Source organism: Nannobrachium achirus, assembly GCF_963921795.1.
Source record: "Nannobrachium achirus genome assembly, chromosome: 3".
NCBI classification, from domain to species: Eukaryota; Metazoa; Chordata; class Actinopteri; order Myctophiformes; family Myctophidae; genus Nannobrachium; species Nannobrachium achirus.
The window spans coordinates 12,746,437-12,771,826 of NC_137812.1; the positions used below are offsets into that span (position 1 = coordinate 12,746,437).

The 25,390-nt window shown below is 42.8% G+C and overlaps 1 protein-coding gene across 1 annotated transcript in view; it reads right to left on the reverse strand.

The window, feature by feature from the left end:
• tusc3 (tumor suppressor candidate 3) overlaps positions 1-25,390 on the reverse strand; it is a 196,024-nt gene that overhangs the window by 43,046 nt on the left and 127,588 nt on the right. Inside the window, exons 5-6 of the mRNA XM_080721868.1 lie at positions 16,940-17,080; positions 14,474-14,563 (exon numbers count right to left, since the gene is read on the reverse strand). Coding sequence (XP_080577994.1) covers positions 14,474-14,563; positions 16,940-17,080 — 231 coding nt within the window. The remainder of the gene's footprint in view (positions 1-14,473; positions 14,564-16,939; positions 17,081-25,390) is intronic.

The window sequence follows — 25,390 nt, forward strand, 5'->3', positions numbered from 1 at the left end:
ATGGACCTTGATATGAGAAGGGCTGAAAACCACTGAATTTGTGATGATTCACGGAAGATTACACAGCGTGTGTGTGTGTGTGTGTGTGTGTGTGTGTGTGTGTGTGTGTGTGTGTGTGTGCGTGCGTGTGTGTGTGTGTGTGCGTGTGTGTGTGTGTGTGTGTGTGTGTTTGTTTGTGTGTGTGTTTGTGTGTGTGTGTAATTGGATGAGTGCATGTCTGAGCATGACTGTATGATATGTGTGTATGTTGTGTACACACGTTTGTGTGCCTGCACAGGTTTTCACAATGCGTGTTTATGGTATCTGTATGAGTGTATGTTTTGTGTGTGTATATGTATTGTGTGTGTGTGTGCGTGCGTGCGTGCGTGCGTGTTTTGTTCAGTAAAGGTCAGGAGCCACTCAAACAGGGATAAATGAAAAGTCTACAAAGCAGAAAGAACACAGGGAGATGGCAGAGAATAGAGGAAATATGACCATTAATTTTTAAGAGAAAGGGTGAACGCAAACAGCGAGAGAACAAAGGAGAGAGAGAGAGAAAGAGAGAGAGAGAAAGAGAGAGAGAGCACATCAGAGCATGCATGGTTTTGAGCAGACGAGGTTATAATAGTACGTTATGTAGAGAGACTCAGCTTCCTGAGAGATTTTAAAGACAGATCCATGATCACATGAATATAAAGCTACTGATACCGATTTGCGTGACTTTGGGACACAATATGTAGGAGTACTGTAAAACAAAATGTGTTTTGCAAAAATCAGACCCATGGTGGCGCTAGAACAGGCCCATGTGGAAAGCGTGGGGCAGAGGATCTGAATTGGCATCCAGGGAGTGTACTGTATGCGCACAGTTGGGCAGTGGGCACGTAGCGATATTACGACGTCCCATTTGTCCGACGTCCCATTCGTCCGATGCTGGTGAATGCTAACCTGGTGAATAAAAACTTGGTGAACCCTAACCCTAACCTGAGTAAAACTAACCCTAACCCTAACCCTTAGTCGAACAAATGGGACGGAGGAATATCGAGATTTCCCCTTTGGCAGCGACCGGGCCAACAGTGCCGGAGATTCGCTGGTAATACGGATGGACAAACTCATGGACGGACAGATGGGGTGCAAAACATAGTCTCGGCCATGCGTTTCGGCCTGGTGGAGACAACAAGTTTAGGGAGGTGGCGAGGTGCGCGCACGATAGGGCCCAATGAGTAGAATCCAAAGCAGCCAGAGGACTCACTCCTCACCCAGTCGGATGTGTGGTTTCAACTGTTAAGTATTTACTGCTATTTTCCTGAAAATGTCCTGCAAATGCATTTTGCACCACAGGTTTCTTTGCCTGTTTTGCATTTATAATGTTTATGGAGAATGGAGCGTATTTTGTTTTGCAGAACCTCACAAATGGCAAGAAACCACTCCATTCCCATTGAAAAGCAGAATCCACCTTTATAGGTAGTTTTAAACTTCAAAGTCAGAGAAGGTCATAGAAATAGCAAAAAAAATATCTGATCTACAAGCTCAATGTTCTGCAAATCCCCTGAAAATATACTGTCTTGCCAATGGCAGGACGCGTGAGGTTTTGAAATGGCACATCTGTATATCATCATTGTCGGGTGGAAACCTTGTATGTCGAAAACCGTTTGTTTTGTATTTATGATTTTAAAAGTGATTTAAACTAGTGAAAACAGCCGATCTACAAGCACACAACGCCTCGCACCGCGAGGCGTTGTGTGCTTGTAGATCAGCTGTTTTCACTACTTTTGCGCGACGGCCTTGTACGATGAAGCAGGACTTTGCTTTGCGAAAAAAAAAATTACAAATTTGAAACTTGGAGATACGAGGTTTCTGCCCGACACGTGACAATATCCATGGTACCAAGTAAGTCCCAGCATAACCCCCCCTCCTCCGCCAAAGAACACAACAATACAACATACAATTGGGTTTCCAGGCGACATTGACAATGCAGTCGTGTTGCCAGATTCAGCTTTGTGAGGGGAGAGAAGAAAAGAATATAAAAATACCTCGTCACATACCGTGTGCCACAACAACAACAACAACACCACCACAGCGTTTCCTCTCAGGAGAATCTTATCGAGTGGCCTCATGCTAACAAACAAGCGCGCCTATCCTTATGCACCGAAGTTCTGTAAAAAAACGCAAACAAAAACCAACACATAGACAGGCTCAAAGCTTGCTTTGCGAGTGCCGTTGTCAAACGGAATATCTTGTTATACCTTCTAACCACTTTAAAAAAACGCTGTCAAATACATATTTCTTATCTGAATCGGGGCAGTGATATTCACACATAATGGAAACAAGCAGAGAGATGGTTTTATTTAAGTCTCCGAACAAAAAAACTTCAAAACAGCCCCGAAACCGTATTTTTTATTTTTATTTCATTTTTCTGCAAACAAGCTTCCAGTCATATCTCACGCACGCACGAACGCACGCACACACACGCGCACACACACAGTATAGTATGTGCACCCCAGGGAGACTAGCTGACTACCAGACTTTTCTAGATCCTTCAATGCATAAATAAACAAATAAACAATCACCTCAAAGTAATTGAATACAGCTCGCATACACTCACACTCACATATATTGCATGAGCACGCACGCACGCACGCACGCACGCACGCACGCACGCACGCACGCACGTTCTTTCACAAATAAAGGTGAAAAACATAAAGTTGAATGAATACTGGTGAGATGAGCATACTGTATATTACCTCCACTCCCTTCTCTTTCTCTTTCTCCCTCCAAACATTTGTCACAGTGATTCATACACACACGCAGCAGAGCTCAGCTTAAAGTAAACTAACATTTATTTTAGTCTCTCTCTCTCTCTCTCTCTCTCTCTCTCTCTCTCTCTCTCTCTCTCTTTCTCTCTCTCTCTCTCTCTCTCTCTGACACTTTCTTTTCTCTTTGTCAGTGGTGTAAACAAACTAAGTAGATTTACTCACACAGGAGTTACACATCTCCATTCAGAAACATTGCCAACATTCAGAAGATTAACTTCCAATATTCTAAATGGAGGTGTCACATAAACCTAACCTTAACCCTAACCTCAGTGGGGGTATTTCTGAATGGGGATGTTTCTAAGTGGGCATGTTTCTCTCTCTCTCTCCCATTCATTGACCCCCAGTGTTACTGTTTTATTGCTCTGTTCTTAATTAAGGTTGTCCTTTCGCCAAAAACAATGAACCAATATGAGCGTCTGGGGGGAGAGAGAGAGAGAGAGAGAGAGAGAGAGAGAGAGAGAGAGAGAGAGAGATGGTCAGTGTCTAGCGGTGTAACAAATATCAGGCCTAAAGGGGTATTTCATTTACTGCATCACTACGCTGCTCAATTCACTTCTTGTCGGCTCACACACGCACGCACGCACGCACGCACGCACGCACGCACGCACGCACGCACGCACGCACGCACGCACGCACGCACGCACGCACGCACGCACGCACGCACACACACACACACACACACACACACACACACACACACACACACACACACACACACACACACACACACACACACACACACACACACACACACACACACACACACAGAGGTGCTCACAAATGCACACGTGTGCACAGACACATATACACACTCAGCTCTGAGCAATATAAAATAGAAGTCAACTATTTGCTGCAGCGTTCATTTAAAGGGATAGTTCACCCAAAAACATACTAACAACATATTTTGTTTTTTCTATCGATTACTCACCCCATGGAGACTTGAATTCCACGATATTTTTGTTTTTGTTTTTGTCGCTAAGCCAATACTTTGATGACCAGCAATGGTTACCTATGGAGCAACAAAGAGTCTCCTCAAATTATTGTCTTAGGAATGCGACAAAAACTATACAACAATCCATGAATTCTCCATGGGGTGAGTAATGGATAGAACAAAATAGGTAAGTCATTTGGCAGTGACCTATCCCTTTAAAATAAGAAAGGTTCACTAATGAATACCGCTGATGTACGTACGGCCAGGGTCACATTGGTCAAGCTTTCGCCGGGCGCTTAATGAAATGAACTCATAAATAGCACCGCTCACTTCACACTGGGTGTGGTTTTGGTGCGGTGCTCCTGCACGGAGCTAAGCTCCAACATCTGGCTTTGTCCAAAGTTTGTTGTATACGTGCGGCCCACATTGGCCAAGATTCGCAGGGCGATTAATTAAATGAACTTGGATTAAATTAACAACGCTGTTGTTGGGCTTGTAGATGTGCTATTTTTTGGCGAATGTCAATGATCCCTGCTCTGAGTATCTGACATCACTTTCATGTCACCTGTGATGTCACAGTGATGTGTCAGGGGAACCACATCTTGGCACAAATGGCTCAAAGTTTGTTGTACGTAATAGGAAAACGTTGCCTCGGCACAAGATGTAGGCCTGCTTCGAAGCAGGACACGTTGTGATTGGCTAGCAGGGCGCTTGATAAAATTAACTCATGAATTGCACCGCTCACTTCACATTGAATAGTCGGTGCTTTACATACAGTTCAGGTCTAAGCCGGATTTATACTTCATTGGTATGACGGTATCGCAAGCTGAAAATAACAGATCATAATGTGTCGGCTTTGCTGATTGGCCAGGCTTTTGTGACGTCTGTGACCCCTGTACCAATATATATTATATATATAAGCGGTGACGTGCACAATAAGAAGTATTCTACGGCGCAATTCTCCATCGGGTCAATTAAACCAGCTTTGTTGTCGCTGTTGTTTGAGATGTTCCACTGGACGACACATCTGAACGGGTTTCCAACGGATGACACCCTTCGTAGCGCTGTAGCAGTGGGCTACAAGGTGTACGTCTTTGGAGGGAGCATTAACAGGTGCAGTAACCGCATGAAGGTGCGGGTCTTCAACACAGTGTCTTTGCGCTGGTTGAAGGTTCTCCCCTCCTGGAGGGGAGAAGCTCCCCTCCAGGAGGTTCCCCGCAGTCGATATGAACACACAGCTGTGCTCATAGGAGACGTCGTCTTCATATGGGGAGGATATCCTTTCTGCACCGCGCTCTATGGGTTTGACGTCGACGCCCACAGATGGTTCAAACCGAAGGTTTCAGGGAGAGTTCCAGAGCGGAGGAAGGGCCACTCAGCTTGTGTCTTGGGGAAGGTCATGTATATTCAAGGAGGATTCATCAAGCTGACTCGATGGACTAATGACACGTACAAGATGGATACCACCACGATGGCCTGGTCTTTAATTAACACCGGAGGCACTTTAGCACCTGGTCGTCACTCTGCCACCATCATCGGGACAAAGATGTTTGTATTTGGCGGCTGGGGGGGCCACAACTACAACATCAGAGTGTTTGACACAGAGACCAACTGCTGGCTGAGCACACCTTCTCCACGTCTTCTTCCAGAAGGACACGGGGGTCATTCAGCCTTTACCTACGACGGAGAGCTGTACACATTTGGAGGCTACAACTCTAACTCTGATCGTTTAATTGACCTGTGGAGATACACTCCAGAAACCTTCTCCTGGAAGAAGGTTGAAACCAAGGGGAACGGTCCCTGTCCGATGTCTAGAATGTGCTGTTGCATGGTGGGAGATCGTATCATCCTCTTTGGAGGATACCAATACAATCCCAGATTACCCACTAATAACAACCTTTATATCTTATACTTAAATCCCAGTATGCAGACGTTATGTAAGCTAGCAGTTATACAGTATCGTCTGGAGAAGGCTGGACTGCCACGCCACATCAGGTGGGAACTGGCAGCCATGACAAGACAGGGTAAAAAAGTTCTAAAACGTCTCTGATTTAGGCATGAAAAGTGTCAACTCTAACCCTTACCTCAAAACCAATCCCAAAACCTAAGTCCTAAATGCCTAATCCTGTGTGACCAAGGCACAACAAAGTGCAAGTCAAAATCTCTCTCCGTTTCCTCCCAGACTTGTACTAATCAAACTAGAAAAGAAAATTTCCAAGAAATTTTAAGTGTGCCTGCAGCTCGCTAAGTCTGTGCAACCTTGTGTAGCGGTTGGTGTTAGCATTAGCGTTACATTTTTTAACATTAGCATTTTTTGCATAAGCTTTAACATTATGGTTCTTATGACACCACCCACAGCCATTTCGACTAATTAGTGGCGTTTTGGCGCATTTCTGGCCGTTATCACGGGTCGCACTTTAACGACAGTTTTTTGAGAAAAATTTGTTTTTGAGAAAAAAAAGTTTTTTGAGAAAAAAAAAATTTGAGAAAAAAAAATTGAGAAAAACATTTTTGAGAAAAACAAATGTTGAGAAAAACAAATTGAGAAAAAATTTTTTTTGAGAAAAAAAGTTTTGTTAGAAAAAAAATTTGAGAAAAAAAAATTGAGAAAAAAAAAATTTGAGAAAAAAAAATTTTGAGAAAAAAAAAATTGAGAAAAAAAAATTTGAGAAAAAAAAAATTTGAGAAAAAAAAATTTGAGAAAAAAAAATTTGAGAAAAAAAATTTTTGAGAAAAAAAATTTGAGAAAAAAAAATTTGAGAAAAAAAAATTGAGAAAAAAAATTTGAGAAAAAAAAAATTTGAGAAAAAAAAAATTGAGAAAAAAAAAATTTGAGAAAAAAAAATTTGAGAAAAAAAAATTTGAGAAAAAAAAATTTTGAGAAAAAAAATTTGAGAAAAAAAAATTTGAGAAAAAAAAATTGAGAAAAAAAATTTGAGAAAAAAAAATTTTGAGAAAAAAAAATTTGAGAAAAAAAAAATTGAGAAAAAAAAAATTTGAGAAAAAAAAATTTGAGAAAAAAAAAATTTGAGAAAAAAAAATTTGAGAAAAAAAAATTTGAGAAAAAAAAAATTTGAGAAAAAAAGAATTGTATGACACCAGCCGCGAGTCTGTACGACAAACGGTTCATGAGTTATAGAGGCACTTCCTGTTTGGCGAAGGACACTTCCTGTTACAGAGGGGGCGGGGCTTAATCAATTACAGCTCATCCCTATTGGCCGGAAAAAGACCAAAGTTTAAATCACGTTGCTAGGCAAAAGTATGGCAGAGTTATGTGGCGCCAAAGTTTCTGGTTTTTTTTCGGAGTCCCCCATTCTAAGTCAATGGGGTTTTTGGGCGTCGTTTTTTGCAAATTACATCGCAATCGTATCGCGGATCGGAAAGAAAAGTAATAGCACACCATTCCCGGCCGAGCCGCACGTTTTGATGTATATATTGCGGCGGTGGCGTAAATCGTGCGGCAGTTATTACGTGCCGAAATTTCCCCCATTCTAAGTGAATGGGGTTTTTTGGCGTCGTTTTTTGCGAATTACGTCGCAATGGTAACGCGGATCGGAAAGAAAAGTAATAGCACACCATTCCCGGCCGAGCCGCACGTTTTGATGTATATATTGCGGCGGTGGCGTAAATTGTGCGGCACTTATTACGTGCCGAAATTTGTGGGATCATTATTATTATTATTATTATTATTATTATTAAGTATGGCGGATTACAATAAGTGTTTTGCTATTGCATAGCAGGCACACTTAATTAAGGGTTAGAAACATAAATAAATAAATAAAATAAAAAAAAGTTTCAACTATTCAAATTCTAAAATAGCAAAAGTAGCAGATCTACAAGCTCAAAACACGTCGCTTCGAGAGGCGTTTAGAGCTTGCAGATCTCCTACTCGTGATGCTTTTGTGTGCTATGCTGTAGTAAAGTATGTGATCAAGTAGGGTGTTAATTTATGGGGGGGAAAAAACACAAAAAGTTTGAATATGGAGATAAGAGATTTATTTTGCCCCGACATCAACGATATCTCACTGTCCAGTCCGCTCTGGTCGTGGCTCCCGGCTGCCTTGGAGACGCGTGGTTAGCTTGCAAATGGGCTCAACACGGTCACACTACGGAGAATAAATGAGACCCTGACCGTATCCACATTCCTCACTTTCCACCAGGCACGGTAAGATGTGTTTATTTTACTTTGAAGGTTTAAAAAACAATTACGTTTTCTTTTTTTCTTTTTTTTTCAATCGCCCCCAGTCTCCCCCGCATTTCTCCACAGACACCCATTTGTTATGATTTCTATCTCCACCGGGTCTGTTTGGTTCCATTTGTTGCACTCTCAGAGTTTGCAAACCTGTTGGGTTCTTAGAGCGATCAATAGTTAACTGGGGACCGCCTCGAATCTCCTTAAAGGAATATTTCACTTTAAAACAAAATAAACATAAAAACACGTAACTTTTTGTTGTCGTTGGATACGATTTTGTCCACAATTCACCCTTTGTGATTGGTCCCTGACTGGCCAACCAGAAAATCATTCTCTTTTGCTACAGGGGGCGTAGTTATGGACAAAAAGGTCTTCCCTGACTAGACTTTTTGTCCCACCTAGTAACAGAGCGACAGGGGGCTGCAGATGTTTAACAGTATTTTAACACTTAAAGCATGCAATGAAACCAAATGGACCCGTTTAATTTGAGAGTCAAAGATCTATAAGGGTCCGTTTACTTATCCAACTCTCCATCATTCATCATGGAACCCCACTCAGGGACCACTGGTGGTCCCCGGACCCCCATTTTGAAAACCACTGGCGTAAAGGATAATAATGTATCGTGGGCGATAAATGATCTGCCAGAGTAAACTGCCAGTCTTGTACGTATCAATGGCAGGGCCTGCATGATCGATACGGTTATTATGAAAAATTATATTGTGATAGTGACATCATGTATGGATTTTTCTTTTTTTCTTAAGTTTTCTTTTTTGCACATTTTATGGTGTTATCTTTTTTCTTTTCCCAACGCTGTCTCGTCTCGTCTCGCATCGCAGAGCCTTTGTTGGAAATAATAAGTGTATAATTGTGTATAAAGATGCTATGGTCTGACACTGGGTGGCCAGTGGTGTAAAGTAACTAAGTACATTTACTTAAGTACTGTACTTAAGTACAGTTTTGAGGTATTTGTACTTTACTTGAGTGTTTCCAATTTCCAATACTTTTACTTCTACTCCACTACATCTCGGATTTACTCCACTACATGTATTTGAAAACTTTAGTTACTAGTTACTTTGCAGATATAATTTATAATATTATAAAACATACATTAATCAGTTTAGCCTTGACCTTGGCTATTTGAAAATAGACGATCTATAAACTCACAACGTGACGCATCGCGATGCGTTGTGAGCTTGTAGATCTGCTATTTTCAAACATTTTGTACTTTTGGTACTTTTAGTACATGTTGACACCTTGTGAGCTACGTTTTGATGCCAATACTTTCATACTTTTACTCAAGTACATTTTGAATTCTGGACTTTTACTTGTAATGGAGTATTTCTACATTGCAGTATTGATAATTTTACTCAGGTAACAAATGTGAGTACTTTATCCACCACTGCATGTTGTGATGGCCTGTTTTGTTTCTCTGTTAGATGCAATATAAACCATTGTGGGTTTATGTCTTGCAAGGGGGGTTGAGGCGTTACATTTTTCATTTTCTTCACTTATCTCTCTCCCTGTTATCCGCTGTTGAATGGTAAGCCTGGGTGCACGTGTGTGTGTGTGTGTGTGTGTGCATATGCATGATTGAACTTGCGCAGACACCGATCTGTGTGTGTGTGTGTGTGTGTGTGTGTGTGTGTGTGTGTGTGTGTGTGTGTGTGTGTGTGTGTGTGTGTGTGTGCGCGTGCGTGCGTGTGTGCACCCGCATGCATGTGTCAGAGAGACAGAGTAAAGGTGGCCACACAGGGAGACAATTCCATCTGCTTTCCTGCACCATCTGTCAGCAGAACAAATCCTCCTCTATATACTCTTCTACCTGCCTGGGCACACTCATTCCTTGAGAGAGAAGGTGTGTCTCTCTCCGCCAGGCCCCGAGGAACCAGAGAATGTAATATGCTTAAATCGCTATAAAACAATTAAAAGCATGATCACCGATCTGCAGTTTTTTAACACTCTAGAGCAGGGGTTTTCAAAGTGGATGACGGGGCACCTTGGGGTGCTGCGACAGCAGTGCAGGGGTGCCGCAAGATAATTTGATAATATTTGAAATTTATTTGGACATTTAAAAATATATTTAGTATCATTTTAAACTTGAAGTACAAAGTTATTTTCAGTCAGTTCTAACCAAAATGGCAATTATCTCAACGTTTTCCTCGTAACATAATCACTAAAATATTGTCACTGTCAGGCAGAAACCTTGTATCTCCAATTTTCAAATGTGTACGTCTTTTGGTAAAGCAAAGCCCTGCTTCATCATACAAGACTGTCGCACAAAACTAGTGAAAACAGACGATCTACAAGCACACGTGCTTGTAGATCTGCTGTTTTCACTAGTTTAGTACATTTTATAGATGATAAATACAACGGTTTTGGACACGACAACGACGATATGCTATAAACATATGGTGCTGGCAGTGAAAATCATAATGTAAGAGTGCCTCGGATTAAAAAATATTCATGGGGTGCCCTGAGACAAAAAGGTTTGGGAACCCCTGCTCTAGAGACAGTACTTCCGTTTGGGACCGGATACGGATGTATGTGAACAGGTAACAGGGGGCGGGACAACACTTGCATTGGGGATGAAACTCCAACGCATTACTTCCTTGTTTACGCTAGTAGCTGTAGGGCAGACATGGTCGCATGGGTTATCACAGAGGAGGACTGTTGTTTTCTAAAGCTGATCACCGCATGCTCGCAGAGCGTGAGATCTGTGAACCGTCGTGCGCGATGGACACGCACACGCCCACGTTAAAAGGTAAAGGAAATCGTGGCAGAAAACAACAGAAAACAACATAGGACGTCTTTTTAATAGCAGTAAATGAGTTAAAATAGTGAAAATAGCCGATCTACAAGCACACAACGCCTCACATCGCGAGGCGTTGTGTGCTTGTAGATCGGCTATTTTCACTATGTTCGTGCGACAGTCTTGTATGATGAAGCTGGGCTGTACTTTACCAGAAAAAAAATACACATTTGAAACTTGGAGATACAAGGTTTCTGCCCGACACTGACAATATGTAGATGTAGTCCATAAATGCTTGTCAGAGTAAAGTCAGTGATTTCCTTCTCAACGTGGAGACAATCAGGTGAGCGCGTCCTCTCACCTTTACTAAATCCTTGGCTCCACTCCTCCCTTCTGTCTGTCCATCACTCTCTCCTCCCTCCTTCTCTCTCATCTCATCCTCCCTCACACTCCTCTCACTCATCCATCCATCCTCTCTCTCTCTCTCTCTCTCTCTCTCTCTCTCATTTTCTCTCTTTCTTTTAATTTCACACTCGGGTGAACAAACTTAAATGATGACCGGCAAAACTACTTCTGCAACACAAGACGCTCAGTGTGCCCGTCTGTCTGTCTGTGTGTGTGTCCACTTCCTTATTAGTACCAATGTGTCTTGTCTAAACTGTCCGTGCGCTATGTATTTCAGTTTGTGTGTGTGTGTGTGTGTGTGTGTGTGTGTGTGTGTGTGTGTGTGTGTGTGTGTGTGTGTGTGTGCGCGTGCGTGCGCACGGGCATGCGTGCGGACAGCCATGCTTGCTTGTTTGTTCTTTATGATGAGAGAGGAATCTGAGGAATATGAGATCAGAAAGAACAGAGGCTGATAAGATGGGCTGTAATGTTGTGTTCACGCTGGCAGCTACAAAGCTACTTATAATTGAAAAGTATGTATTTATTTCTTCATAAACAGTAGCCTATATCAGGGGTCTTCAATGTTTTCAGGCCAAGGACCCCTTAGTTAAGAGAGAGATGAAGCCGGGACCCCCCCAACCTGTTCATAGATTCCATGTAGTTTCATCGTTTGACAGCACAATCATCAGTGTATTTTGGATTCATGTCAATTTGTGATTTCAGATATTTATCCACTTGAACCGTCAATACTTAATACACTTGACCTTTCACTCTGTACTTAGTCTGCTCTTTTTCCCCTCTACATCAAAGCTCTTTGCCAAAAATAGACAATCTACTGCGAGGCGTTGTGAGCTTGTAGATCTGCTATTTTTGTCTAAAGTTCTCAGAATATGGACGCTATCATTCAAGTGGTTAATATACAAAAAAAAAGGAGAAAAACGTTTATATTACACAAAGATTTGGAGGACCCCCTGTAGTAACTCTGAGGACCCCCTGTTGAAGACCCTTGGCCTATGTAAAGCTACAGCCATAATATTCAGCTACAGTTACTACTTCAACACCATGGACAGCAGCTACAGTTACTTCAGGACCATGGACAGCAGCTACAGTTACTTCAGGATCATACACAGCTACAGTTACTTCAGGACCACGGACAGCAGCTACAGTTAATTCAGAACCATGGACAGCAACTACAGTAACTTCAGGACCATAGACAGCAGCTACAGTTACTTCAGGACCATGGACAGCAGCTACAGTTACTTCAGGATCATGGACAGCAGCTACAGTTACTTCAGGACCATGGACAGCAGCTACAGTTACTTCAGGATCATAGACAGCTACAGTTACTTCAGGACCACGGACAGCAGCTACAGTTAATTCAGGACCATGGACAGCAACTACAGTAACTTCAGGACCATAGACAGCAGCTACAGTTACTTCAGGACCATGGACAGCAGCTACAGTTACTTCAGGACCATGGACAGCAGCTACAGTTAATTCAGGACCATGGACAGCAGCTCAGGACTATGGACAGCAGCTACAGTTAATTCAGGACCATGGACAGCAGCTACAGTTACTTCAACACCATGGACAGCAGCTACAGTAACTTCAGGATCATGGACAGCAGCTACAGTTAATTCAGGACCATGGACAGCAGCTACAGTAACTTCAGGACCTTAGACAGCAGCTACAGTTACTTCAGGACCATAGACAGCAGCTACAGTTACTACAGTACATGGACAGCAGCTACAGTGGCAGTTACTGCAAGACCTCTGTCATCCTATATTAAAATTGCCTAGACTAGACGGTGGGCTGACGTGATGATGTAACTTGTGAGGCTCACAGACTTGCAAGGCTCACCGTTTGGCACCAAACTTGGCACACACATTGTTCAGGGGTCTGCCATGAAACAACCCTAACACATTCCTTTGTATTGAAACATTTAAATCCATAAAACGTACTCGGTCTACTGGCCAAGAAATGTTGTGCCAATCGGTCCAGTGGTATGTGAGATTAGCCCCAGTCTCACACACGCACGCACGCACGCACGCGCGCACGCGCGCACACAAACACACACACACAGGGAGGGAGTGAGTGAAAGATAGAGCGTTGTGTAATCATTCTATCATCTTGACAGTGGGATTCTCTTCGCTATCTTTTGTTGTCTAGTATTTCATGTCTTGTCACTGTGTGATGCCCCCTGTGGTGCTGCCAGAGAATGCACAGGCACACGCTGGCACGCACACACACACGTACGCATGCATGCACGCAGACACACACACACACACACACACACACACACACACACACACACTCACACACACACACACACACACACACACACACACACACACACACACACACATGCTGTCTGGTGCACGGTGAGGCTGATAGTAACAGACCATGACTGCCCCCAGCTGTCTAATAACAAAACACACACACACACATACACATACACATACACACACACACACACACACACACACACACACACACACACACACACACACACACACACACATACACATACACATACACACACACACACACACACACACACACAGTGTTAACCCAGTGTTCACAGTGGGGAACAGGTGGTAATGATAGATGATGCTCTGCCACACACACTCCTACAGATGGCATGTACACACACACACACACACACACACACACACACACACACACACACACACACACACACACACACACACACACACACACACACACACACACACACAGTCTGTGGGTATTACACAGCTTGGTTCAATGCTCAATTCAGATTCCTCAATTACGGCATCCTGCGGTCTGTTATCTCGTGTACGATATGCCGATATTCACAGACCGTTGCTATGACTACCAGACCGCTGCTAAGAGAACCTTGCTATTGTACAGACTCAGCTGCCAGTGAGGAGCCCCCACCGGGAGGACGAACAGTCTTCATCCCGCCAGTGAGGAGCCCCCACCGGGAGGATGAACCGTCTTCATCCCGCCAGTGAGGAGCCCCCACCGGGAGGACGAACAGTCTTCATCCCGCCAGTGAGGAGCCCCCACCGGGAGGATGAACAGTCTTCATCCCGCCAGTGAGGAGCCCCCACCGGGAGGATGAACAGCCTTCATCCCACCCAACACTCACCTGCTGACAGGTGCCGTCCCAGCCTATATGAATACGTGCAATGACCAGTATCGCCCTCCTCTCCACCCAGCTTCCTTCCCCTGAACAAAAGCCAATTGTGTTTGCGTAGACGCCCGACAAAGACGGTTGGAATCGCACGGCTGATTCGAACCCGCAACCTCTGTGGTGGTGGGCAGGTGTGTTTCTTTTTTCTTTCCTGAATATCGACGGTTTTGGACGAACATGTTTGTCACGAGAGAGAGAGAGAGAGAGAGAGAGAGAGAGAGAGAGAGAGAGAGAGACATAGACGTACCACTTGTCCGTTCTGGGGGTTCTTGTGGGCGTACGGAGGACCTCTGATGTGGTTCCACATCTGACCCGACGTCATGGCAAACACCACACACTGAGAGAGAGAGAGAGAGAGAGAGAGAGAGAGAGAGAGAGAGAGAGATAGATGTTATAGTTATAGTGTACCACACCATACAGATTGGTTAAAATGTACTTTTTATTCAGTGAATAATAATAATATTTCATTTATGTATTTACTTTCACACTATTATATTAACACACTTAATATTTGAAGCAAATCTCAATATACAGATGTGCCATTTCAAAACTTCCTGCCATTGGCAAGAGAGTAGATTTCCAGTGGATTGGCAGAACATTGAGCTTGTAGATGAGCAATTTTTTTTCTTCTATTTTCATGACCTTCCTCTGACGTCGAAGTTTAAATCTGAGGTGGATTCTGCTTTTCAATGGGAATGGAGTGGTGTCTTGCCATCTGCGGGTTTCTACAAAAAATACACTCCATTCTCCATACAAGTTAGGAAGGCAAAACAGGGAAAGAAACCTGTGGAAAAAATGCATTTGCTGGAAATTTTCGGGAAAAAAGCAGTAAATATGGAAGACTTGAAACTGCAAGTCCCGGATTGAAGCTTTAAAAACACACTGTTGACACATGTTCTGCTGTAGTGTCAATGACGCTATAGTTTAATTTAATTTAAAAGACTGATGGAGAGGGCTGTGTTTCCATCAAGGCCTTTTCCAACAACCATAAATATTAAACACATTGAATATTTCATACTACTGTACGTTAATATTTCATATTTTCCCATAGTGGGCTATATGATATGATGTGGTGCGATTACGGATGTTAATGTGTCAGCTAAAAGGTTGACATGTATAATATGTCATATATAATAGTTCACTCATTCACTGCCTGAGTAAATTCATACACAATCCAGCCACTGGCAGCGAAATCAGCGCTTTTCGTTACCTTTCAACTAGTCACAGATTATATACAGAATAGATACTGTATATTGACGTTGTCAGGTGGACACCTTGTATCTCCAAGTTTGAAATTTGTATGTTCTTTCGCAAAGTAAAGGCCGTCACACAAAAGTAGTGAAAACAGCAGATCTACAAGCACACAACGCCTCACGGTGCGAGGCGTTGTGTGCTTGTAGATCGGCTGTTTTCATTAGTTTAAATCATTTTTAAAATGATAAATGCAAAACGAACGGTTTTGGACATACAAGGTTTTCACCCGACAACGACGATATACGGGTATATACAGTACTTTGTGGGTGTATAGCACATATGCAGGTGATTACAGTGTTATGCAAGACCCATAAGTTCTGCGCTGATGTGGCAATTAGCTGACCGTTTTTTTTTTTTTTTTTACGCAAACCAAAGTCTGTATTAATTCTGTATTCCTTCTGCCTACGTTGGTATTGTCGTTATCCGCTGTTTGCTCCCACCGCCACCCTAGCACCCCCAGTGGACTCTGCTATTAGTTCTGTTCCCCATGGGGGTTGTTATATATCCATATATCTCCCTGCTCTTAATGGTTAATGATGGTTGTCTAATTGTGCTGAGCAGGGAGGGAAAAAAATGCAGCAGAGCCTTAACGCCAAGATAAAAATATTATATCCACAGTTGTATTCACAATCACATTCAAATGAAAAGGGGGGGATAAATGAGTACCTGTTACCCTGTCAGTTGTGTAAAATCTCCAGGGTGGTTATTTTATTTCTGGAACACTGTTCTTATATGATGAGATCTAAGATTCCCCTGTGGGAATTCCAATACAAAAGAATTACGCTGTGACCAGGGGGATAGCACCCTCTAGTGGCAGACTTCTGTGCTCTATTTTCTGTGAAAAATATATAATAATAATACTTATTCTTATTAATAATTATTTTAATTAAAAACAGCACCCAATGTGAAGTGAGCGGTGCCTTTGAGTAGTTCATTTCATTAAACTACATACTGTATATGGATTCTTGTGTTGTCCATTAATTTCAAGGCTGCTCAACAGCGCCCCTTGGTCACCCAGCGGTATGGCAACTGTTGAGGCCGTACTCATACATACACTATACTCATATGGCAGACAGGGCTTGGAGCGCAAAGGGCCTAAGTGACATTTTCGTTTCTTTAACAGGACAGCTTTCCATTGATTGTAATTATTTAATAAAAATAAATATGTTTAATCAATCTATACTTTAATACAGATTAGGCTTCAATGAATGTATTTTAAATTATACTTTTTTAATGTTGTTTGTAGTTTAATTATTACAATCAATGAAAAACTGTCCTGTGAAAAAAATGAAAATGTCACTTAGGCCCTTTGCGCTCCAAGCCCTCAATATGTCAAATGGACTTGACAGCCTGAGCCCTGGACTTTCCTTTCTTTTTTCTCCAATGTGATTGTGTCCTGTGTGTGTGTGTGTGTGTGTGTGTGTGTGTGTGTGTGTGTGTGTGTGTGTGTGTGTGGTACCAGAGCAGCCATGGCCCATCCAGTCTTGTTGTAGATGAACTCCAGGTTGTTCCTCCTCAGGTACAGCAGGCCTCCCACCAGAGACACCAGCAGAGCCAGAGCGATGGTCCCAGAGTAGTTAGGAGGACGGAACACCCTGATCTATGGGGACAGGGACAGAGACACACACACACACACACACACACACACACACACACACACACACACACACACACACACACACACACACACACACACACACACACACACACACACACACACAATTGTGAGGACATTAACACACAAATACCTGACAAATACCTAAAAGAAAATGTCTTCTGAATCCTAATGTTTTATTTAAAAAAAAACGTATGTTTCTTTGCTCAAAGCTTATAATGTCAAGGACCCCTAGAATTATATGTATTTGACAGCAGACCCCCATCTCAAAATATTTTGTTCCAGGGACCCCCAGAAGCAAAGATTTGAGTCAAAAATGTCCGCTTTAAAATAATACATATTTAAAGATTTGCACACATTTTCTTTCCCAAAAAAAGCAGATCTACAAGCTCATAGCGCCGCACCGAGTGCCATACTAACAGCTTGTATATCTGCTATTTTTGAATAGCCAAATAATAAAGACATGTTGACAAAACCAGAAACACACCGAAAGGGAAAGTGTTTGATCTAAAGAAACGCAGGGAGAAAGAGAGAGAAAGAGAGATACTGACAAAGGGTCTAGGGATGTACACAGAAATGGCCTGGTTCCAATGTTGGATCTCAGACTTCTTGTGACCATCCTGAGACATCAGCCATCTACAAACGTCAAGCATTATCAGTGACGTAGGACGACTACAAGATTGGGCAAGGTTTGAGATAGATCACAGCGACGGAGGAGAAATACAAGTGATTGGTTCGTATTATTATTACACGGCTTGGTTGAACGGTTGATTCTGATTGGTCAATCACTGACTTCAGCGGTCTGTTATTTTAACAGATCACTGTCTAATCAATGACTCAGAGCACACCTGACTCATATCTATCTGCGTCACTTGATTGTGTTCCACAGCCAAGTAAACAAACAAACACCGTGTCATTTACGGCTGAACATTGGTTGGAAGAATGTGTTTTGAAAACTTTTGAAGTGAGGAAATATCTGGACAGAGAAGAAACCGAATATCGATTCCATTTTATCAACACCCACAGTTGTTTTCTGAGGTAACTGCGTCACACTGGACGCACCATGCCATAAATTAATGGAACATTTTTATTACCGTATAAGACAATGAAATCCTGGGTTTTATGACTTTTGGGTCAATTAATTAACATATTCATTAAGTGGCCATGCAAAGGGCGGGCAGTGGGTCATTATTGAGAAATAAAGTTCTTCAGGGTGATTAGACCCTGACGCCACGTCTAATCAGTAATCACTGTGTTGGGGTTTATGGCTTAACACTTGGGCTGCCATAGTTCTACCATAACTAATGTAGATTAACACCATGTATCTTTCCTATTGTTTTCACCAGATTTTCGGTGTCGGCGTGCACACACCGCGTTCGCGGCCGCTCAGCGTCTTACACAGAGAAGAGAGAATACAATGTGGCGATGCATGAGTTAGATACAGTCCATAGAACATGGAGGGGGAAGTCGGCAAGGGGACGTTTTTTCGCTCACCAGCCACCGCCGCAGCACCCGTTTATCTGGTAAGGGTTAGGCCAAGTGTTAATGATTACCCATTCTCCCGTGATTAGCTCTTGCATTATATTATTCTCTTCTGGGTCTTGAGCTGAAAAGGTTTGGGAACACCTGGAATCAGTGTTAATTTTGACAGCAAAATTTGATATGGTTTTAGGGTTTATTTTGGAGGGCCTTGATGGAGTCGTAATGGCAGATTTTACGTGCTGAAAAATATCTACAAGCGTGTAGGTCTGCTATTTTAAGAGCGCAACACGTGAGCAGAACCAAACATAGCATTACTTGTCTTTTATTTCTACTGGATCTCTTCACCACTAGTCTAGTTTTTATTCATCATAGCTTAGTTTTTATTTCCTTTATGTCAGTGGAAAAAGGCAGTTTGTGGAAAGGTTTCGAAATAGTTTTAGTCAAGGAAATCAACACTGATAGAGACACGGAGAGAAAACATAAAAGTGGAAGAGAAAATTCCGCAAAAAAAAAAAAAAAAAAAAAAAAAAAACTAAAACTACAAAGAAGAAAAGAAGACAAGCCCTGCAAGTCAGAAGTCAGGGTGAAGTGAATGGAAATGACTGACAGGCCAGAAGATAAAAGCTCAGGCGTGAAGAAGAAAGATGTTGTTTGGAATCGAAGAAGATCTGCTGTGCTTTTCCCTGACTTTACGACCCTAAGACCCCAACCCAACCTTCCCCGCATAGTGCTGAAAGACTATACGATCCAAAGACCACCACCCAACCCAACCTTTTGCCCATGCACGCAGCGCTGAATGTGCCGAGTTGCACCGTGGCCTTTTGCACGTCTGACACGAAAGGGGAACAAACACGGAGGAACTATATCTATCCACACCACGAGAGAGAGAGAGAGAGAGAGAGAGAGAGAGAGAGAGAGAGAGAGAGAGAGAGAGAGAGAGAGAGAGAGAGAATTGGAGAGGGAGAGAGTGACAAACAGGCAGAGACAAAGAGAGAGAGAGAGCAATGTGCCATGGGTGAAATTCCACAATCAGATTGAGAGGTCTTTTGTATCTCTGTCACTCAGAACGCAGCGGCGTGTGAAATGCATTTGTCAGGTTTGATAAAACACATGTAGTGCTTTGAAAAAGACACCTTTTCCACTCCACTCTTCTTCCTCAGCTCCTGTTTATTTCTTTTTGTTCCGTGTTCCAAGTGAACACATTCAGAGTAGTTTGTGGTTCCCCGGACGCATATACATACAAGACGGTTATGTCTTGTTCCGTTCTGTTCGTCGTTTCGCGCTGTAGCACACCCAACTAGAGCAGGCTCTCTTTTATCGCCTGCTATGATCCAACGTGTTGGCTGTGTGTGAGTGTGTGTGTGTACGTGCGTGGCACAAGCGTCTGTGTGTTCCCGACTACTAAGCCAACTAGTACGCCAAATTGTCAGCATGCCGGGTCTGTTAGTGAGCATAACAGTTTACAGTTCCAGCAGAGAGATTGTGTGTGTGCGTGCGTGTGTGTGTGTGTGTGTGTGTGTGTGTGTGTGTGTGTGTGTGTGTGTGTGTGTGTGTGTGTGTGTGTGTGACCGTGCGTATGTGTGTGCGTGCAGGGGCGTCACAAGGGGTAGGAAAGTTGGACTGAGTTACTGGGGCCCAAGGTGGAGGGGCCCTAATAACTTTATCTATTGAAAAATAGCAGATATACAAGCTCACAGCGCGGCACCGAGTGCCGCGCTGCGAGCTTGTAGATCTGCTATTTTTTAAAAGTTGTGAAAATGTGTGAAAAACGTTGAATATATGTATTTTTTAAGCGAACATTTCTAACTCAAATTTTGCTTCTGGGGGTCCCTGGAACTAAATATTTTGAGATCGGGGTCCGTGGCCAAATACATATCATCTTTGGGGTCCTTGGCATAGGTTTCTTGCACAAATTTTCACGATTTTTCAAAAATAGCAGATATACAAGCTCGCAGTTGTATATCTGCTATTTTTCAATAGTTAACATTCATGGGGGGCCCGCAGTGAATCCTTGTACCCAGGGCCCAGAATTTGGTGTGACACCCCTGTGTGCGTGCGTGCGTGCGTGCAGCAGTGATTATGCCAGGATGGGCATTGAGCATGGTTCCTGCTGCCATTGTTGCTATTGGCTGAAAGCAATACAAATCCTTGCTGTTGGGCAGAAACCTCTTATCTCCATAGTTTAAACCTTTGTGTTTTTTTTCCCTAAATCTGTCTTTTATGAAAAAATGCCTTTTTGTGTAAATATTAATTGGTTTCTAAAGCACTTGTTAATCCCAACTGTTTTCTTTTCTTAGTTTTAGTGTTTTCCTTTTTGCATGTTTAGCCTTTAGTTGATTTCGCTCTGCTCATTAACACTTAAAAGCATCTTTACACAAACATCTTTGCCCCAGAAGCGTAGACGAAGAAGCATCTTCATCATACTACAGTGTCACACAAAAGCATCAAACGTAGTAGATTGTCGCACCGTGTTTTGAGCTTGCAGATCTGCTACTTATGAATTTTAATCATGAAGAGTAACAGTTTTGAACAAAGACAATCATAAATATAACAGACGCATCCGCTTCCATACAGGTGTACTGCGGGGTTCAATTAGTCAATCAACGTCCCGTCGTGCTCTGAGGCGTGCATACAAACAACGCTGAGCGGTTCATTTGACCTGGACTTTGGCGAGAGGAAATGCAGAAGCAGGGCCCAGATCAACCAGCTGATGGCAAAAGAAAAAAACTTTGAAAGAGGATTCGTTATTGAGGCATCGGTGACAGAAGACTCTTCTCCCTTCTGGCTTCCACAGTGTGGAATGAACTCTCCATAGAACTTAGAACTGCAGACTCACTCCCAATCTTCCGCCGTAACCGCTGCCGAAAAAAAAAAGAATCCACCCGCGAGTATGTATAGTCCACAGAACCATGTAAGACATCCGGGAGCGTCTTAACATATTAAACGCCCACGTGGTTTTGACGTTTTAATTTGCTGGTGCCCATGGCAACGCGTCATTTTACCTACCGGCGAGAGTACTGGCGAGAAAAGTAATCCGAGTAAATGTAATCCGAGTATGTCCTGTTTATTTCGCGAAAATCTTTTCTTTCAGTCAGGACTGTTTTTTATCAATGCTAAGCCACAGTGTTTGTGTTACGGCAGGTAGAAGAGGCTGCCGTTTTGAGAAAAAAATGAAAAAAGGAAGAGAATCCGGAGAAAACAGCATTTTTGTGCAGCCGCTAAACAGGAAGTCAACGGGACAGACAGCACGTCCGGGTGACATAATTGCGCGCTGTATGTTGGGAAATGGAGTTTGTTTCATCACCGCGGTAGCCAAGTGCAGTAGCTACAGTACAGTATAGTTTACTGTACAACGCGTCGAACGCGTCGTGGGCGCACGTAAACATCAAAGAGTTTGGCGCGTTGACACCACGTGGGCGTCCGATGTGTTAAGGAGGGCATGGCAGGGGTGCCCGCTGGCCTAGTGGTCAAGGCGCATACCACATACTAGGCTATGATGCCTGCTGGCGTCGCCGGTTCGATTCCCGATTCCGGATGACATTTGCCACATGTCATTCCCCATCTCTCCCCATTTCCTGTCAGTCTACTGTCCTATCAAAATTTGATAATAATAAAGGCATAAAAAGCCCAAAAAGCCCAAAAAACAAATCTTAAAAGGGAGGGCATGGCAGCCAACACATAAACAAAAAGAGCGGACCCTGATGAAGGCCCTACAGGGCCGAAATGCGTTGGCCTTTTCTTTTAATCCTGCTGCCATGAGCTAAATAAAATTGTTTTCTACTTTGAACTGAACAGAGCTGCCTTGGATCCTTTCTAAGTTCCCCACCTCATCTTTGCACATTTTTTGGTTACAATGGAATGGAACTAGATTGTTTGTCCTAATATCTATATACCCTCTCCAAAGAGCACCTGTCTACAGTCTATTGTTTTACTCACAGACCCATGCAGCGCTTCTTCTACTTTTATTCTATGCGTAAACAAAAAGCTCTGAAAATACCTGTGGCACACCCATCTGACAAAAAGCTCTGTGAATGCTCTTCAGATTGTTAGTTGAGATCCACTGATCCAGAGGGAAGATACACAAGTCAATAGGGTGAAAAACATGAAGCACCATGTGATGACTTGTGATACTCCTTCATTAGAATGATCTGATCTGATCTGATCTGATCTGATCTGATCTGATCTAGGGGATCGTTGAGACGATACAATGTCTCCACGATATGCCTTTTCAGAGGTATCGTATGTATCGTGATACAATAAGAGAGCCTTATGAAAAATCCTGTTTAATCGTTAATACAGAGATTCATTGCAGAATTCATTTAAACCTGCATTTTGGTCTAAATCAGTAGTTCTCAAAATGTAAAATGTCAAGGTCTCCACTTAACTCTCTGACAGTATACAAATGAAACCAAATGGACCTGTAAGGGTCCATTTGGTTTCATTTGTATACTGTCAGAGTTACATACTTGTAAAGTTCAATTTAGACCTCCCAAAAGGAACCCAGAGAGTCTAGTTTTTGTCAAGTAACTTGAAAAATATCCATAAAAACCTACTTGAAAAAAGAATTGTGATAAAATCGTGTATCGTGATACAGCTATTTTTCCATATCGCCCACCCCTAATCTGATCTGCAGATGTTGTGTGGTTAAGCTTGTAGATCCATTCTTTTTAACATAGCGCTGTTATGTTGTATCAAACGAGTGGAATCAATGTGGCGTATTGTCAGGGAGGGGGATTGCATTGTGATATCTATCATTGTGCTGACAGTCATGCCAATAAAGCCACTTTGTACCAAACTGAATTAGAAAGGGAGAGATGAGAGGAAATGAATAAAATATGACGGGAGGAAAAGGCCACACAACGTTTAGATGACAACGGTCTCTAGAGAAAATGGGAGTTGGAAACCTAACAAAGTGAAAGCGCTCTTCTAGAGTGGAAATCTTTGAAAGCTGTCACGACGCACGACACACACACACACACACACACACACACACACACACACACACACACACACACACACACACACACACACACACACACACACACACACACACACACACACACACACACACTACACAGAAAATAGCTATCGGCGATAGCTTAGCGTCCCTTCTTCTTCGGTTCCGTGGTAAACAGTCCAAAGCTGGAGAAAGTGTGTCCATGGAAAAAAGCTCAGACAGCTTGTTTGTAAAATACTTGCCCATTTTAACTGGTTATAGAACATGGAGTTGCCGAATCTAATCAACAAGTGCCTGCCCACTGCGACAGCCCTACAGTCTATGCTCTGAACAACACAACGAGACGCCACAACAAGGGCAGAATGAAACCACGCCCCCCCTTGATACAACTCTATATTAAACAAACGTTAATATTAATTAGATATGCCTACGTCACATTGCACTCTAGAACAATGATAGCTAATATTTAATGAGTGGCGCCAAAGTTTTCTTTTCTTCTAGAAACTGGAAGTAAACAGAAATAGCTGCAGAGACCAGCAGAAAGCTCTGAATCCACAAGGCTATAGGCAAACTGAACCATATCACTGCTCCCTATCACAAGTGACTCATTGATATAATATATATTTATAGAAAAAGTGATTTTGTGTTTCATGGACCTTTAATGCCAGGGGCCACAAGGTGCCGCTAGAGTGCCAGACATTTCTGTATAGGCCTTCGCTCTAACTTCCGTCGACACAGGCAGTAGTGGCTTGGGATTTCACTGCAACTACTGTTATGGATGAAGACCGGAGGAAGTTAGCTAACAGTTAGCTATTAGCTTCTTTATTTTTTAGAAGCCCGATCTGAAGCTATTTTAGTCGCAAAAAAACTTTGTCGCTGCACTGGGAACACAGTTCAGAGAAAAAGATATGAGTTTGTATTGGAGTGGGTGGCGCGGTGCGGCGGCGTTGCCCGATTACGGGCCGATGTAAACATAATCGCGGCCCCGGGCATGGATGGATTAAAATGGTTAAAAGGGTCCCTGGAACAACATATTTTGAGATGGGGGTCTGCGGTCAAATACATATATTTCTAGGGGTCCTTGATATGGAAAAGGTTTGAGCACCACTGATATAGAAACATGATTTTCAGAAAACTGTTGATGATTTAGAATACTTTTTTTTATTTTTAGGTATGTTTCAGGTCTTAATGGGTTGAATGAGAGAAAGACACAGAGAGACAGAGAGGTTAAAGCCATTACAAGAAGAAAAATAAAAGGCCGGGCGCCTTATGCAAAGTCATCTGGCCCAGTGTTTTCAGATAAAGGCCGCTCGATACCGTGACCCCGTAATGGAGGACAGAACTCATAGAGCTAATGAGTGATATGGATCCAAAAAGGCTGCCATTGATCTCATTCATACTCAGCTTTCTCAATGTGTGTTCCGTGTTCCAAGTGAAAGCATTCCGAGTAGTTTGTGGTTCCCCGGACGCATATACATATAAGACGGTTATGTCTTGTTGAGTTCTGTTCCGTTGTTTCGCGCTGTAGCACACACAACTAGAGCAGGCTCTCTTTTATCGCCTGCTATGATCCAACGTGTTGGAGGTTATAGCCATTACAAGAAAGAGAAAAAAAAGGGAAAAAAAAGGAAAACAAACATTTCTCTTCATAAGTAACGGCCGCCATATTTCAGAGACGTTGCCGGGTGCCTTATGCAAAGTCATCTGGCCCAGTGTTTTCAGATAAAAGCCGCTCGATACCGTGACCCCGTAATGGAGGACAGAACTCATAGAACTAATGAGTGATATGGATCCAAAATGGCTGCCATTGATCTCATTCTTACTCAGCTTTCTCCATGTAATTCCAGCAGCGAGAG